This window comes from Jaculus jaculus, chromosome 4, assembly GCF_020740685.1.
Source record: "Jaculus jaculus isolate mJacJac1 chromosome 4, mJacJac1.mat.Y.cur, whole genome shotgun sequence".
In the NCBI taxonomy this organism is placed as follows: domain Eukaryota; kingdom Metazoa; phylum Chordata; class Mammalia; order Rodentia; family Dipodidae; genus Jaculus; species Jaculus jaculus.
The window spans coordinates 15,067,579-15,085,017 of record NC_059105.1 but is presented as its reverse complement, the minus strand read 5'-3'; the positions used below and the strand labels follow the sequence as shown (position 1 = coordinate 15,085,017).

Here is a 17,439-nt window from a genome sequence, read left to right as displayed (position 1 = left end):
CCAAGGATGACCTTGAACTTCTGATATTCCTGCCACCATCTCCTGAGTACTAGGATTACAGGCATATGCCACCATGCCCAGTGCATGGGGTGCTAGGAATTGAACCCAGGGCACTGAGCATACTAGGAAAGCACTCTACCAACCTGGTTACATCGCCAGCCTCAAAACCATTTTGTCACCCCTCCCTCTTCCCTACACACATGCATTCATTGAGTGTGGTGACAGCAAAACCTGAGGAACATCAACAAGAGGGCAGTTGCTAAAGGGTGGTGGCACATGCCTAGGATGCTAACATGCAGGAAGCTGAGGCAAGAAGATGGCAAGTTCAAGGCCAGCCTGCGCTACAGCAAGACTTCTCTCAAAACAAAAAAACAAGAAGTGGGGAATTGGGAAATATCCAATCTGGATGCTTGTCCAACACGGATGATATCTGACTCTTGAGGACAGAGGTACAATATGGCCAGGAAACCCAAGGCTGGGATCCAGCTCCTTGTAGCACTGGGCAGAATAGATTATTTAAGAACAGATTTTGAACAATCTTTTAGAAAGTGCTTAACCCCTTCCTAGCTGTTTAAAACCCCAGTTCAGCTGTGTCATGCTAGGTAAGTTGCTTAACCTCCTGAGTCCTGGTTTCCTCCTCCAGAAAGAGCGGGGTTCACGGGGCTGTCATGAGGACTGAGCAAGGCACTTTTAAAAATCTGTGTGTGTATGTCTGCGTGTGTGCTCCTTAGTCATTCTCCACCTATTCACCAAAGCAGGAGGCAAGGTCTCTCACTTGGAACCAGAGCTTGCCAACTATGTGCCAGTTTGGCTAGACAAACCCCAGGGATCTTGTCTCTGCTTCCTAAGTACTGGGATTAGAAGCAGGAGGCCACACCCACCGGCATTTATGTAGATTCTGGGAACTCAAACTCTAATCTCCACACCTGCATGGCAAGTGCTTTAGCCACTGAGCCATCTCTCCAGCCTCAAAAGATACAGATTCTGGCCTGGAGAAATGGCTCAGCCGTTCAGGCTGTTGCCTGCAAAACCAAAGGATCCTGGTTCAATTCCCCAGGACCCACATAAGCCAAATGCACAAGGGGGCGCATGCATCTGGAGTTTGTTTGCAGTGGCTGGAAGCCTTGGCACACCCATTCTCTCTCTCACTCTCTCTCTGTCTCTCTTTCTCTTAAATAAATTAATTAATTAATTTAATTAATATGTACATATTTCAAAAGATAAATTTTGAAAAGCCCTTTTCCTGCAAAGGTAGGTAAAGTTAGAGCTCTTAGGCACCTCCAGTTTTAGCTATCACAACTACTGTCATCCAGGTCAGGGCAGAGATGCTCATTGGCGTCAACCCTGAAAAGCAGGCTTGCTATTGTTCTCCCCTGACTTTGACTTTGACTGGGGATGTGGTAGGAGAGACCCTGTCACCACAAACTATGTCAATACCAAAGATCACAGTACAAGCTAACACTATGCTTTGGGTAGATGTGAGTACTTACCAGGAATCACTCATTTCATTGCCATTTCAACCAGATGAGTTGAAATCTACTATTGGCTCCATGTGATAGGTAAGTAAACTGAGAGTCAGAAAGGGAAATTCACACCCCACTCTGCTCCCATCGGCATATTGAGGCTCTATCTGGTTTTAGTATGGACTATCCAGGTGCCATCATATTCCCCAACAGGGGAGAGAGGGGTGACAAATACTGAGGGATCTTTGCTGAACCCTGAGCTCAGGGTAGGCTATCTCAGCAAGTGTGCTCCAGCCCTGGAATACAGTAAGCAGGAGATGGTTGTAAGGAGAGATGGTCAGATAGCAGCATGGTCCCCTGAAGGGTCTTTGGGAGGGAGTAGGGAATGAGGGTTCCTGGCTGTAATCATTCATGTGCAGTAGCAAATTTCATTTCCTTTCAGTTGCAAAGGGTACAGAGTACATTCTTGGTGCCACTCAGTGCTGTTTTCAAAACAGGTTTGCACCCAGGTGGGATTTTTCATTTTTTTTCCCAAAATGAAGTCTTTCCATATCAGAGGGCCCTGGCTCCAAAGGTGGGTGGGTGGGAGGTGCTACCTGGCTGGACTTCTCAAACGCACTGTCAGGTGTGTAAGCCAAGAAAGCAGAGCAACACCCCAAAGTGAGCTCATGGTCAGAGCCGATGGTTGGGGAGAGAAGCAAAAGACAATAGAGGGGGCTGGGGAGATGGCTTAGCGGTTAAGCACTTGACTGTGAAGCCTAAGGACCCTGGTTTGAGGCTCAACTCTCCAGGACCCACATTAGCCAGATGCACAAGTGGGTGCATGTGTCTGGAGTTCATTTGCAGTGGCGGGAGGCCCTGGTGCACCCATTCTCTCTCTCTCTCTCTCTCTCTCTCTCTCTCTCTCTCTCTCTGTGCCTTTCTCTCTCATCTGTTGCTCTCAAATAAATAAATAAATAAATAAATAAATAAAAATAAACAACAACAACAAAAAGACAAAAGAGGGAAGGATGGGGCCCCAGTCACTCCAGGGTGAGGATTCTTAAAGAGACACGGCATGGAGAAGGAGTCTGGGTGGTTTTTGAAGGATCAGGAGGATGGGCTGAAGACAAGGCTCAGCAGTTAAGGTGCTTGCCTGAAGGACACAGAGGAGAGGGGAGATAAGGAGAAAACGTGCCAGCAGCTGTTTCCACCTCCGCTGCCTTGAGTCAGAGAGAGTGACCCTGCTGCTGAGTGACAAGATGGTGCCGCAGGGGGCAGCTGGGGAGGAAAGTCAGGCCAGTCAGCTGCAAGGACCAGGGCCTGTGAGGTCTTGGTAAAGAGAGGAAGATAGTGTGGTCCTGGCAAACCCCTTTTTTGGGGCCTTTGTTTCCTCCTTTGTAACTTGTAAAGACTGGCTGGCAAACTCCCCACGTCACTTCCCAGTCCAGACCTTCTGAGTCCAAGAAGCAACACTATCCCAGGGCTGGCCTGGGAATGAATTAATCAAGGATATCAAAAGCATCCCACACCCTCCAGAGCTCCTCCCCAGCTTGAGCAATCTAATCTACCGCTCACTTCCTCCAGTGAGTTCTCACCACCACTACCCTTCACGGGTCACAGCTGTCCTGCTGGAAGCGTCCTACAGGTGAAAAGCCCACGTCCTGGTGAGTCTTGGAACATCCCTGTCACCACCGAGAACATCTCTCTTTCTCTCTATCCCGGAGTGCCCAGCCTGATCTAGATCACATGACCCCTCCCTGGCTTGGCCCCTCACCCTCCACCCTCCTCATTAGACCTCCCTACCCCAAAGGAAGAACTCCAGCCCCCCTTCAGCAACCACTCAGGGCTACATGTAACCACCGTCTTCGCTCGGCCTGTACCCTTTTAGGTCTGAGGCTGCATCAGGCACTGTGGACTCCCCTACTCCTGATTTCTATGCAAGTCTTTGTAGACTGTGTCTCTTGAGAGAATAGAATTGGAATCATCGTAAAATTCCTGGATTATTTGTTATTTTTAGATATTACCTGAAATTTCTGGGAGCTTATCAATGCCCACATGCTATAGCATTTCCTGTACTTGGCTAGAATTCATCTTACCTATGGAGTGTCTGGGCTATTGTGAGTCACCAAGAAACTGGCATTTTCCCTCAATCACGCGGTTCCTGCTCTGTTTGGAGTATGTGGTGGTATGGTCGGTTTAAGGGTGTTTGGTTTACCATTCCAACAATGACTTTTTTTTGGGGGGAGGGGTCTCACTCTAGCCCAGGCTAGCCTGGAATTCACTCTGTAGTCCCAGGCTAGTGTCAAATTCACAGTAATCCTCCTACCTCAACCTCCTGAGTGCTGGGATTAAAGGTGTATACCACCATACCTGGCCAACAACGACTTTTTCTTTAATTTGTAGCATAATGAATGCCAAAAGATGGCAAGCTTCCAAGCAATAAGAAGTAACTATGCCCACATTGACTTAATGATATTTCAAGAACTTAATTTAAAACTATGAGCGTAGGGCTATAGACATGACTTAGTGGTTAAGTCATCTGCCTGCAAAGCCTAAGGAGTCAGGTTCAATTCCCCAATACTAGAGGACCTGGCGCACACATTCTCTCTCTCTCTCTCTCTCTCTCTCTCTCTCTCTCTCTCTCTCTCTCAAATAAGTTAATAAACTAGAATAAAGTTTAAAAACAAAACAAGTTTAGGAGAGTAGTTCAGCAGCAAGAGTGTATGTTTAACATGTGGCACCGATCCTCAGCAAGAAAATAAGTGAATAAAACAAAATACCAACAAATAGACCTAACATATGACATAGGATGGTTTCTAAAATTATTTTATTTTAACTATTTATTTGAGCAAGAGAGAGGGAGGGAGGGAGAAGAAGGGAGAAAGGCAGATACAGATTAGGCATACTGCAAATGAAGTCCAGATGCATGCGCCACCTTGTGCATCTGGCTTATGTGGGTACTGAGGAATTGAATCTGGGTCCTTAGGCTTTGCAGGCAAGTGCCCTACCACTAAGCCATCTTTCCATCCCTGTTTTTTTTTTTTTAATTTGAAGGTTTTTTGGTCTGCATTCATAATATATGTGGTATGTGCATGTGATCATATGCAGATTCCCATGCCTGTAGAGGCCAGAGGAGAGTTCTCACCAAACCCGAAGCTTGCCATTTTTTGGAGACACTGGATGACTAAGGAGTTCCAGTGAGCCTCCTGCCTCTGCCACCCAGCGCACTGAGATTACAGGCGTGTCCCCATGTGGGTCTGGGGACAGAGCTCAGCTCCTCAGATTGAACAGCAGGCTCTCTTACCAGTGGAGCCGTCTCCCCTGGGCTGTAAACCTTTATGTGCATTTTTTTTTTTTTTTTTTTTTGAGGCAAGGTCTCATTCGAGACAATGTTGACCTGGAACTCATTCTGTAGCCCAGACTATTATTAAACTCATAGCAATCCTCCTACCTCAGCCTCTCAAGTACTGGGATTAAAGACAGTAGCCACCATGCCCAGCTAAGCATGATCTTTTAAAAACATATTAAAAGCTCAGAAAGTGCCATGGTGCTGAGGAGAAGTGACAGAGGAGTGCTCAGCATTGAGACATCTCTATCACACCTTCCAGGGCTCAGGTTCCATTGTGGAAGAATGTAAGAGCCAAAGGAAGGGTGGGACTCCTCATAATGCACTCTTCCAGGCACAAAATGGCCTGGATATCCATGACCTCACAGTGCCTGGCACTACCTACACAAGACCAGTACAATAAGAGGAAAAGATGATGATACCAAAATAAAAGAGAGACAGATTGAGAGGGAGAGGCGATATGATAAAGAGTAGACTTGTGAAGGGGAAGGTGGGGGAAAGGGAATTATCATGGTTTATTGTCTATAATTATGGACGTTCTCAATAATAAAAATGAAATAAAATAGATTACAAGGGCTGGAGAAATGGCTCAGTGGTTAAAAATGGTTGCTTGTGAAGTCTGATAGCCCAGGTTCAATTTCCCACTGCCCACATAAAGCCAAATGTACAGAGTGGCACATATATCTAGAGTTTGTTTGCAATGGCAGGAGGCCCTGGTGTGCCCATACTTGCTCTCACTCTCTCTCTCTCTCCATCTCTCTCTCCCTCACTCTCTTCTCTCTCAAATAAGTAAATGAAAATATCTAAAAAGCCAGGCATGGTGGCACAGACCTTTAATCCTAGCACTCGGGAGGCAGAGGTAGGAAGATCACTGTGTGTCCAAGGCCACCTTGAGACTACATAGTGAATTCCAGGTCAGACTAGGCTGGAGAAAGACCCTACCTCAAAAATATTTTTTTTAAATAAAAATAGACTAAGAATCATAGAAATGGAACTGGAATCCAGCTGCAGCCTGAGAATCACCAACTCATTGCTGAACTTCTCTGGGCTTCATCTTCCTACTAGTAAGTGGGCTAATCCTACCCTTGGTGATGCAGAAAGGAAAAAAAGCAGATCTCAAATAAGTCATCTCCCCATCCTTTCTCTTTCATGTGTTCCTTTAGCCACCCGCCCATTCCCTCTAGAGACTGGTAAATTAAAATGGAAACACCAGCCACAAACACTCTGCTGTCTCCCATGGCGGGAGGTCACAGGCCCCTCCTGAACTTCCCCCATCCATTCTGACCTGCATGGTCTCCTCCTGAAGCCTCACGCTTGGTGCCTGGGTGGAGTAGAAGCTCCCCTGCATCCCTGCAACTCACTGCAGCCCCAACACTGGCTCAGAGGCAGAACTGGCCCGGGCCATGCGCCCCGCAGGTCTCATCTGACCTCATCAGGCAGCAGCCCTGGCTGCCTCTGCCTGGCTTCCCCCACCGAGCCTGTGCTCAGCATGCTCTCTGTATCCACCACACACTGCTTCTCCCTCCAAGGTGGGGCTTCTCTTGGCTCATCCGTCCCCTTAATCTCTTGATCCCCTGATCATCTGCTCTCAAAGGTGGTCCACTTTTGACCCTATGTCTCCATTGGGCACTACCTTTGGTCTCTGAGCAAATTTTCTTTTTAAAAAAAAAAATTATTTGAGAGAAAGAGGCAGATAGAGAATGGGCATGTCAGGGCCTCCAGCCATTGCAAATGAACTCCAGACGCATGCACCTTATGCGTCTGGCTTATGTAGGTCCTGGGGAATCACACCTGGGACCTTAGGCTTTGCAGATAAGCACCTTAACCATTAAGCCAGCTCTCTGAGCAAATTCTCCCTTGACCATGGGACTGCAGAACCAATGACTTTTTTCAAGTCTTGCCAATCACACTGGTCCAGCCAGCTGTACCACCTGCCTCTCCCGCTGCCTCCCATCCTTCTGGCCAGGCAAGGCCACACCCTCGTCATCACATGCTTTGGTTTTTTTTTTGTTTAGGTTCACTGACTGATCCAATCTTCTCTCTCCGGTCCTGGCTTGCAAGGGAGGCAATTTATCTGGCCACCATCTCCGATAAGGGAAAGCAATGTCTTCTCGGGGCAGCGGAGCTTAAGAATTCCATCACTCTTGGAGGAAAAGGGCATTGCTTTCTTCAACTTTCTTCTTTGCTCCATATGATGGGCAGGACAAGGAAGAAGCTTGCTAATTTGTGTGTGTGTGTGTGTGTGTGCATGTGTGCGCGCGCACAGGGTGGCATGTAGTGTCATGTGTGCATGGTATATGCACATGTGTGCAAGCCAGAGGAGACCATCAGGGGTCCTCTTCATTTGCTCTTCTACTTGTTTCCTTGTTTCTCTGAACTTGGAGCTGCCATTTTGGGGTCAGACTGTCCCCTTTGTGTCTCCTGTCTGCTCCCCCTGCAGACTGGGTTATAGGCATGCACCATCACACACAGCTTTCTACATAGGAACTAACGATCAAACTCAGACTCTCTCAGGCCCTCTCAGACCTTCATGCTTATACAGCAATCAATCTCACCACTGGGCCATCTCTCCAGCCCTCCCCTCCTTTTTTGTGAGACAAAGTTACATGTAGTCCAGGCTGGCCTTGAATTCCATATATAATCAAGGATGGCCTTGAACTTGTGGCGGAGCCAGGGAGCCAGGGACAGAAGAAGCTATGCTGGTAAGACAGGAAAGGTCCCCACCATGCTTGGAAAGTCACCATGCCAAGGGCAATGTGTCTCCACCTATCTCCCTTACTTCCTGCCACCTCTGCCCCTTATTCTGGGAGCAGAATACTGACTCATTCTCACATGGTAGAATATGACTGTCCAGAGCTCTCAAATCATCTGCGACATCATTTCTCCACCCTTGGCTGAGATCAAGCAAAGTACCTGTTCTTACCAGTTTAAAATAACCTGTTCTGTTTCCACTTACTTGGAGGATCAGTCAGCCACCAGCTTACCTTTTACACTTTTTCAAGCTAGGCAGATACTTCCAGATCATGCCTCCTTCTTCCCAGAAGACAAACAGTAGACTTTGTTAACAGACCAAAGTTTCTTCTAGCATAAGCTAGCATAAATTCCATGGTGCGATATGTTTAGACAATTTTTCTAGAACATTTCTTTTAATTTTTCTCTATTCTCTGTGTGTGTTTTGTGTGTATGTATATGCATGTTCATGCGTATGTGGGCACACGTGTGTGCAGGTGTGTGTGGGAGCCAAGGACAACCTCAGGTCTTATCAGCATGAATATAGCCACTTCTTTGGGAAAGGGTGTCTCAGTGGCCTGAGTAGGTTAGACTGGCTCGCCAACAGGATTCAGGGTTACACCTGCCTGCCTTCCCAGTGCTGGGTTTACAAGTGTGCATCACTACACCTGGCATTTTAGGTGGGTATTAAGGATTAAACTGAGGTCCTCATTCTTGAAAGGCAAGTACTTTACCCACTGAGCTATGCCCCCAAACTCCTAGAATACTGTAACTTTCAGAAATGTGGACAAGGGCGTTAATGTTTCAGCTTGATTCTTTTCCAGGGACAACCAATAGGTTTGCCTGCTTACTCCCCAAATGAAGGGTGTCTCACATCTGTGGCTATGAAATTTAGCAGGACCCAAGACAAGCGTTCACTAGAGATTATGCAAAGGGAACTTTCAACAAAGTTTTGTGTGATGGTGACATCATAGGAAATACTAACAATTCTTCCCTGGTATTAAAGAGGACTTTAGTCTTTTGATAAAACTTGCTACCTACTACTAATTTGTTTCATAATCTCACTGTTCTCTGATGCACAAATCTGAAGCGGAAACTACCTCCCTGTAACATGCACACCTGTGCAACAAAGCTTTCGTATCCCTGTGTCTTAGGTAGGCAATAACCGTCGTGTCTCCTCTGTTGGCAGGATTTAAGTTTGCCTCAAAATGGGAGAAATCGACTGGGAGAAGTACAGCATTGAAGATTTCCTCAGTGGAGATTTTGGTAATTACAATTACAGCTCTGAACTGCCCTCTGAAGCGTTTGGATCTGCTCCATGCCGCTCAGAATCCCTTGAAATCAGCAGTCAAGCTTTGGTCACAATCTACGTCCTGGTTTTCCTGCTGAGCCTTCTGGGAAACTCCCTGGTGATGCTGGTCATCTTATATAGCCGCAGCACCTGCTCTGTCACCGACGTCTACCTGCTGAACCTGGCCATCGCAGACCTGCTCTTTGCCCTGACCTTACCCATCTGGGCAGCCTCCAAGGTGAACGGCTGGGTCTTTGGCACCGCCCTGTGCAAGATGGTCTCCCTCCTGAAGGAGGTCAACTTCTACAGTAGTATCTTACTATTGGCCTGCATCAGCGTGGACCGCTACCTAGCCATCGTCCACGCCACACGCACGCTGATCCAGAAGCGACACTTGGTCAAGTTTGTATGCCTAAGCATGTGGCTACTGTCATTCATTCTGTCCCTGCCTCCCTTTATAATCCGCAAGGCCATCTACCCACCCTCCTTCAGCCCGATCTGCTACGAGGACCTGGGAAATAGCACAACCAAGTGGCGGATGGTGCTGCGCATCCTGCCCCAGACCTTCGGCTTCCTCCTGCCGCTGCTGGTCATGCTGTTCTGCTACGGCTTCACGCTGCGCACGCTGTTCAAGGCCCACATGGGCCAGAAGCACCGGGCCATGAGGGTCATCTTTGCCGTTGTGCTCGTCTTCCTGCTCTGCTGGCTGCCCTACAACCTGGTCCTGCTCGCAGACACGCTCATGAGAACCCGGGTGATCGCCGAGACCTGCAGACGCCGCCATGAAATCGACAGGGCCTTCGATGTCACCGAGATCCTCAGCTTCCTCCACTGTTGCCTCAATCCCATCATCTACGCCTTCATCGGCCAAAAGTTTCGCTATGGGCTTCTCAAGATCATGGCCACTTATGGGCTCGTCAGCAAGGACTTACTAGCCAGAGAAAGCAGGCCTTCCTTCATTGCCTCTTCTTCGGGGAACACCTCTAGTACCCGCTAAGCCGGCCCACCTAAGCTGCAGCCCCGCACAGTTCCTCCCTGACCTTCAGTGGCCTGACTGCTCGAGAGCTCGTGACCCCAGGCTGTTTGTTTGTGGTATTTGTCAAGCCGGTCCCTCCACTGTGGTCATAGGAAGGTACAGAGGCCACAGGGCCACCAGGCTCACATTGCAACACCGCCTTGCACATTCATACGCTTACAAAGAGGCTTGGTCCAGCCTACCACCGGGCCCCAAACGCTCTGTTTTCTAAGAAGTAAAAAATTAAAGTCACAATGAAAAACCACTTCCTACCCACTAGGATGGGTATTATCAGAAGAGAGAGAGTGTTACTTGTAACAAGTGTTAGCAAGGAATTAGAGAAACTGGAATTCTTTTTTTTTATTTTATTCTTGTTTATTTTTATGCATTTATTTGATAGTGACAGACAGATAGAGAAAGAGGCAGAGAGAGAGAGAGAATGGGCGCGCCAGGGCCTCCAGCCACTGCAAACAAACTCCAGATGCGTGCGCCCCCTTGTGCATCTGGCTAACGTGGGTCCTGGGGAATCGAGCCTTGAACCAGGGTCCTTAGGCTTCATAGGCAAGTGCTTAACCGCTAAGTCATCTCTCCAGCCCTGGAATTCTTGTATATTGCTGGTGGGAATGGAAAAAGGCTCAGCCACAGTGGGAAAGAGCATAGCAATTTTCCTTAATGCGTTATATATAGACTCACTAGTGGTCCAGCACATCCGCGTCTAGGTGTCTACCCAGAAGAATTGAAAGCGAGAGTTCAGATCTCCGCACGCCGCTGTTCTTAGCAGCATTCACAATACACAGGCAAAGGCAAAAGACGTACACTATGTGAAAAGCGGTTCAAATGACGGTCAGCAAAGGAACAGATAAGCAGAATGTGGGGACACACGCAAGGTGATATCATTCCAAAATAAAAATGAAGAAAGGACTGATTCATGAGCCTTCAGACCACAATACTAAATAAAACAAGCAAGACAAAAAGGACAAATATTGTGATTCCACTTAAATGGTACCTAGAATGGCCAAATTCACAGAGACAGAAAGTAGAATAGTGAGTCGGGCGTGGTGGTGCACACCTTTAATCCCAGCACTCGGGAGGCAGAGGTAGGAGGATCACCGTGAGTTCAAGGCCACCCTGAGACTACAAAGTGAATTCCAGGTCAGCCTGGACTAGAATGAAACCTACCTCGAAAAAAATAAAAATAAAAAAATTAGCAATAATAAAGTAGAATCGTGGTATGGAAAGGCTGGCAGAGGGAAGAACGAGGGGTTAGTGTTTAATGGGTGCCAAGTCTCCATTTGTGATGATGAAAACGTTCAGAAAATGAGTATTGTGGTCACAGTACAACAGTGTGAAAGTGCTTAATGCCACTGAACTGTGCATTTAAGATGGTTAAAGGGAGGGTGGTAGCTCATTGGTAGAGAATTTAGCATTCATGGGGCCCTAGGCTTTATCCTCAGCATCTCAAAAAGTGTCAAGACAGTAATTGTTGTTATCTATAGTTTACCTGTTTTAAAAAATAAAAAGCTGGGTCCAAAAAGGCATTTTTTTTAAAGGAAAGCTTCATTTGAAATAGCTTTTTTTAAAAAAAAAATTTTATTTATTTATTTGAGAGCGACAGACACAGAGAGAAAGACAGATAGAGGGAGAGAGAGAGAATGGGCGCGCCAGGGCCTCCAGCCACTGCAAACGAACTCCAGACGCGTGCGCCCCCTTGTGCATCTGGCTAACGTGGGACCTGGGAAACCGAGCCTCGAACCGGGGTCCTTAGGCTTCACGGGCAAGCGCTTAACCGTTAAGCCATCTCTCCAGCCCCAAAAAGGCATTTTAACCACTGAACCAATGCAGAAAATATCTACCGATTATTTCTTATAAAGTGTGATCATTAATGTCTTTTTAAAATAGACCCCTTGTAGCCCAGTATTTATTTCATCACTTCTAAGTAAAAGCATTTTAAATGCTACAGAAATGCCAGGCGGGGGTGAACAGAGGCCCTGAAACAGGGATCTTCATGAGAAATTCAACACTGGCCAGCCAATCTATACTAATTGGTGAGCCCCAGCCCTTGCTCTGCCTCCCTGATTGACTGGCCCCTGGGACCCCAACTCCCAGAGGATCCCCTGCTCCAGAGGGTGCGCATGTGCAGTGAGTAGGCCAGATCTCCCTGTCACATCCCCCCCCAACACACACACACACACCTCCCAGTTCCCTGGTCCCAGTACCCCTGCTGCTGGCTTTAGATGACCTGGTCCCTGCATGTGGGCTGCAGAAGCAGGCTTTTTGCTCGGGTTTCCTGATTAACTGGCCCCTGGGTTCCCAAATCCCTAGTCCTCTGAGCCAGAGTGTGCAAGGGCCTCTGGCCCCTGACTCTCCAGCTTTCCAGCTCCTGGTTCCCTAACCCCTGATCCCTGGTGCTCAAGAGTGCATACAAGTGGAGTGAGGAGGCCAGAGCTCCCAGTTCCCCCTCCCAGTTCACTAGGTACCTTTGACATACTTGCAATCTCCGCTATCTGTGTCTCTGTGGTTATAACCCCATCGTGCACCAACCCGGTTCACAGTTAAAGCAGAGCACTCACTGAAGATCTCACAAGGACAAATGCTTTCCCCTCAATAAAATAAAACGTTTCCCCAAGATGGATAGGACCACAACCATGACTGGTGAGCTCCAGAGGAGGCACTCCCTCATTGCTAGTTACAGAGTCTATGCAGACAAGTGTGACTGGAAGACAGAAACCCACCCACCTACCCGACCCCTCACACCCAGCCCAAGCCGCCCTGCAGCGGGCCATGGGCCACGGGAGGAACTGAGCCTTGAGACCTTCAAGTGTTCCCAGGTCCTTAGGTGGATGCTACTCAGAAGCATCAGGGGTACTTTAAGAGGAACGGAGGGTCAGAAATTCACCTGATCAGGCTGGAGAGATGGTGTAGTGGTTAAGGTGCTTGCCTTCAAAGCCCAAAGACCGAGGTTTGATTCCCCAGAACTGTTAGCCAGATGCACAAGGTGGCACATGCATCTAGAGGTCATTTGCAGTGGTTGGAGGCCCTGGTGTGCCCATTCCCTCTCTCCCTCTCTCTATTTCTCTCTCTCTCTCTCTCTCTCTCTCTCTCTCTCTCTCTCTCCGTCCTTCTTTCAAAAAATAAAAAATAAAAATAAAAGAAATTCACCAGATCAGCCCCATGGAGAAGCTGGAAGGCAGAGAGCTCCCTGGCTGTAAGCAGAAGCTCTCGTCAAGAGTCTACCTCAGTGGCAGAAAGAATTCAAGAGCCAAAGGAAGGTTAGGACTCGTTACAACATGCTCCTCCCAGACACAAAATGCCCTGGATATACATGACCTCACAGTGCCTGACACTACCTACACAAGACCCTCATAATAGGAGGAAAAGATCATGACATCAAAATAAAAGAGAGACTGACTGAGATGGGGAGGGGATATGATGGAGAATGGAGTTTCAAAGGGGAAAATGGCAGGGGGCAGTATTACCATGGGATTTTTTTTTTATATATATAATCATGGAAGTTGTTAATTTTTTTAAAAATTGAAAAAAAAATAACAGTCAACCTCAGGTGAGGCTTGGTGGTGCAAACTTTTAATCCCAGCACTCAGGAGGCAGAGGTAGTAGGATCACTGTGAGTTCAAGGCCACCCTGAGACTACGTAGTGAATTCAAGGTCAGCCTGGACTAGAGTGAGACCCTACCTCTACAAATCAATTTTTAAAAAGAAAAGTCTACTCCACCCTCTCCTCTCCCCCTCACCCCCTCCTCTCCACCTTGCGCTTTCCTCCTCACCTCACCCCATCTCTCCACCTCACCCTCTCCTCTCTGTTTCACCCTCTCCTCTCTTCCTCACCCTCTCCTCCTCCCCTAACCCTCTCCTCTCCACCTTGCCCTCTCCTCTTCATCTTGCCATCTCCCATCTCCTCTCCAAAACCTCCACCATTCAAGGTCTGACAAGAAGGAACTAGTTTAGAGTGGAGAAATCATCTGTAATTTGTCAACCAGAAGGAACAAAGGATTTGAATTTTTTCTTTTTTTTTTTTTTTTTGAGACAGGGTCTCGTGTTGGCTTCAAACTCACTATGAAGTCAAGGATGATCTTGAACTCCTGGTCCTGACACCGTCACCTCAAAGTGCTGGGACTGTCGTGAGCAACGCCACACCTGGTTTATGCAGTGCTGTTAGGCATGCACTCTACCAACTAGCTAGTTCCCTGGTCCCTGCTTCATGCTTTCATTAATGTGTGTTGCATGCCAGCTCTTCCAGGGGTGTGGGATAAAGCAGTACCCAAAACATACAGAGCTTGTGTCTGAGCCGTACTTGTCAGGAGGGGCCTTGGTGGTGGCGTAGGAAAGCAAGAGGGTCTGGTGCCCCATGGTTCTGACAGGCCCGAGCCCTGGGCTGAGCAGGCGCCAGGGGACGGGAGCAAAGTTCTGGAGCAGAGTGCTTCGGATGAGACTGAATTACCTGCTGCTTTCAACGCCGGATTAACTGGGCATCACAGTCCCTGTGCCCAGCCCATGCGACGCCACACACTGCTGAACTCAGGAGCGGGAGCCAGCGTGACTCAGCCGCTCCTCTGATTCAGCAGGAGGAAAAATGCAGAAGAACATCTATTTACCAAACACAGAGTTGCCAGAGGGACCAGCGCTGTCTGGACAAGGCAGACACGCCAGATGGCTCCCCAGGATGCTTCTTGGAGGGAAGAGGCCGAGTCAAATCTCCTCTTGTTCCAGGTCTCTGTTCTCTGTTCCTCTGTCAAGGCCTGGAGGAAACACTGTTCTTCCAGGAGGACAGGAGCCCAGAACCAGTGAGGCTGAGGCTGAATTGCACCCTTGTGAGCCCTTGATCTCCCCTCTCTCCTCTTCCTCTAGCTCTGTCTTGCTCTGTCTCATATGAACAGTCTTGGCATAAATAACGAACCAGCCAAGCCACCACTAGGAGAGAGGGAAGATGGATCTGCCTCGCGTGTTTGATTCCTCCCCCCACCACATCCCTGGACCTGAGTCCCACTGTCTAAGGGCCCAACACTTCTGTGCTTTGATTCGCCCACTCTGGACCACCCTTTCTTGTTCCTTAGCTCTGTTCCTCCACTTATACTAATGCTTCTGTCCTTATCTGTCTTCCTGAGTTGGTGATGCCTCTCCCTACACAGTCCCCAGTCTCTGCAGGATGGGCTTTCTTCATTCAGTAAATCAAGACAGCTTCCAGTCTATTTGAGGAGGAAATTAAGAAATACCCTAGCCAGGTGTGGTAGTGCATGCCTTTAATCCCAGCACTCAGGAGGCAGAGGTAGGAGGATTACTATGAGTTCAAGGCCAACCTAGAACTACAGGGTGAGTTCCAAGTCAGCCTGGGCTAGAGTGAGACCCTACCTCAAAAAAAAAAAAAAAAAAAAAGACATCCGAGGGCCAGGAGATGCCTTGGTGAATAAAGTATGTGCCATGCAACCCTGATGACCTGAGTTCAGATCCCCATAAACCCAAGAAAAGCCAAACACATGGCATGAACATCTCTAATTGCAGTGTGCCTACTGAGAGAAGAGGGGAGGAGACAGAAGAATCCCTAAGCTTATGGGCCAACTATCCTGGCAAACAACAAGAGAGACCCTGCCTCAGAGCTAAGTAAACAAGGTAGAAGCTGAAAACTGTCACTTGAAATTGTCCTCGGACCTTACACCTGTGCACACATGCCCGCCTGAATTCACGTACACAAACATATGTATGCATCAAACACATACTTTTTAAAAGCCATCAGAACTCAACACAAAATTCAAAAACAGGGACTGGAGAGATGGCTCAGCTGTTACAGGCACTTGCTTGAGAAATGTGACAGTCCAGGCATAATTCCCCCATTATCCACATAAAGCCGCATGCACAAAGTGACACAAGAATCTGGAGTTAATTTGAGCAGCAAGAGGCCCTGATGCAGCCATTTTCACATTCATTCTCTCTTTGTCCTTGCAAATAAATAAATTAAAATATTTTTAAAATTCAAAGACAGGCAAAGCAGACCCTCTATTTGGAGAACGCCTGCTGTGTGAGCCAGGGTTCAGCCACATGGAGGAGGGATGTAGGCCGTGACACCACACAGCCGTAGGAGTGAGTGAAGTGGTCTTAAACTGATGTCTGCTTCTGTAGGACCTGAGGGAACAGGACAGCCTAGAGGGAAAGGTGAACATGAAATTGAGAATGCGTGGACAAGCTGGAGCCTAGCGGGACACAGTGAAACCCATGTTGCTCCAAGCTCAGGATGTGAGTAGCCTGCTAAAGAAGCCCGTGTCTGAATCACGAGGGGACACATACCCCTGATGGGTTATGGGTCCAGCGGCTGTCCCACACAAACCCAGCGAGCAGACCAGCAGCAACAGACAACAGGCTCCGTGTCGTAGAGTCGCTTCCAGAGCTTAACAAGCACAAGGCTGCTGATCCCCTTCTGGCTTTCTGATGCCACACAACGGCCCCTGCTGGCCTTCATTCCCCTGAAAGTACAGTAGGAAAAAAAGTCGGGAAGAGCCGGGCGTGGTGGCGCACACCTTTAATCCCAGCAGAGGAAGGAAGATTGTCATGAGTTCAAGGCCACCCTGAGACTCCATAGTGAATTCCAGGTCAGCCTGGGATAGAGTGAGACCCTACCTCAAAAAAAAACAAAAAAAGGGCTGGAGAGATGGCTTAGTGGTTAAGTGGTTGCCTGTGAAGCCTAAGGACCCCGGTTCAAGGCTCAACTCACCAGGACCCACATTAGCCAGATGCACAAGGGGGCGCACGTGTCCGGAGTTCGTTTGCAGTGGCTGGAAGCCCTGGCGCGCCCATTCTCTCTCTCTCTCTCAATCTCTCTCTCTCTCTCTCTCTCAAATAAATAAATAAAAATAAACAAAAAAATTAAAAAGAAAAGAAAAAGTTGGGAAGACAATTCCATCTTAGTGACTCAACACAAGCCCTCCACACAAATGCAAGTGAAAAGGCTAAAAAAAAAAAAAAAAAGGAGTGACAAAAGCCGGATGTGGTGGTGCACGCCTTTAATCCCAGCACTCAGAAGGCAGAGGTAGGAGGATTGCTGTGAGTTCGAGGCCACTCTGAGATTACAAAGTGAATCCAGGCCAGCCTGGGCTAGAGTGAGACCCTACCTCAAAAAACCAAATAAAATAAAATAAAATAGAGGGAGTGGTGAGCACATGTTTTCAGGTAGAGGTCACTGAGGGGGGTGGAGGGGCGCCTCCTAGCAGGCAGAGCTCCTGGGGCAATAATAAGGTCCTCTTTGTAAATCTAGAATCTAAGTTAACAATCTGCCTTAGGGGCTTGGGAGATAACTCACCTTGCAAGCATGAGGGCCTGAGTCAAGTCCTAGAAGCCACATTTTCAAAAGCCAGATATGGGGCTTGAGAGATAGCTTAGCAGTTAAGCCTCAGAATGCAGGTTTTATTTCCCAGAACCCATATAAGCTAGATGCACAAGGTGGCCTGTGCGTCTAGAGCTTGTTTGCAGTGGCTGAAGGCCCTGGTGTACCTACTCTCTCTATATATATCTATCTGTAGGGAGCTAATGCAGATGCCATTACAAGATGGCGCTGGCTTCCTGCCAATCTTGAGGTAAACACTTCCTTATTCAGGCAGCGCCTTGGCGC

The 17,439-nt window shown here is 48.1% G+C and overlaps 1 protein-coding gene across 1 annotated transcript; it reads left to right on the top strand.

The window, feature by feature from the left end:
* Positions 1-8,729: 8,729 nt before the first annotated feature.
* Positions 8,730-9,992, top strand: LOC101611315 (C-X-C chemokine receptor type 2). The gene has a single exon (XM_004662844.2). It carries the CDS (start codon positions 8,730-8,732, stop codon positions 9,807-9,809), a length of 1,080 nt encoding a protein of 359 aa, XP_004662901.2. The 3' UTR covers positions 9,810-9,992.
* Positions 9,993-17,439: the final 7,447 nt, after the last annotated feature.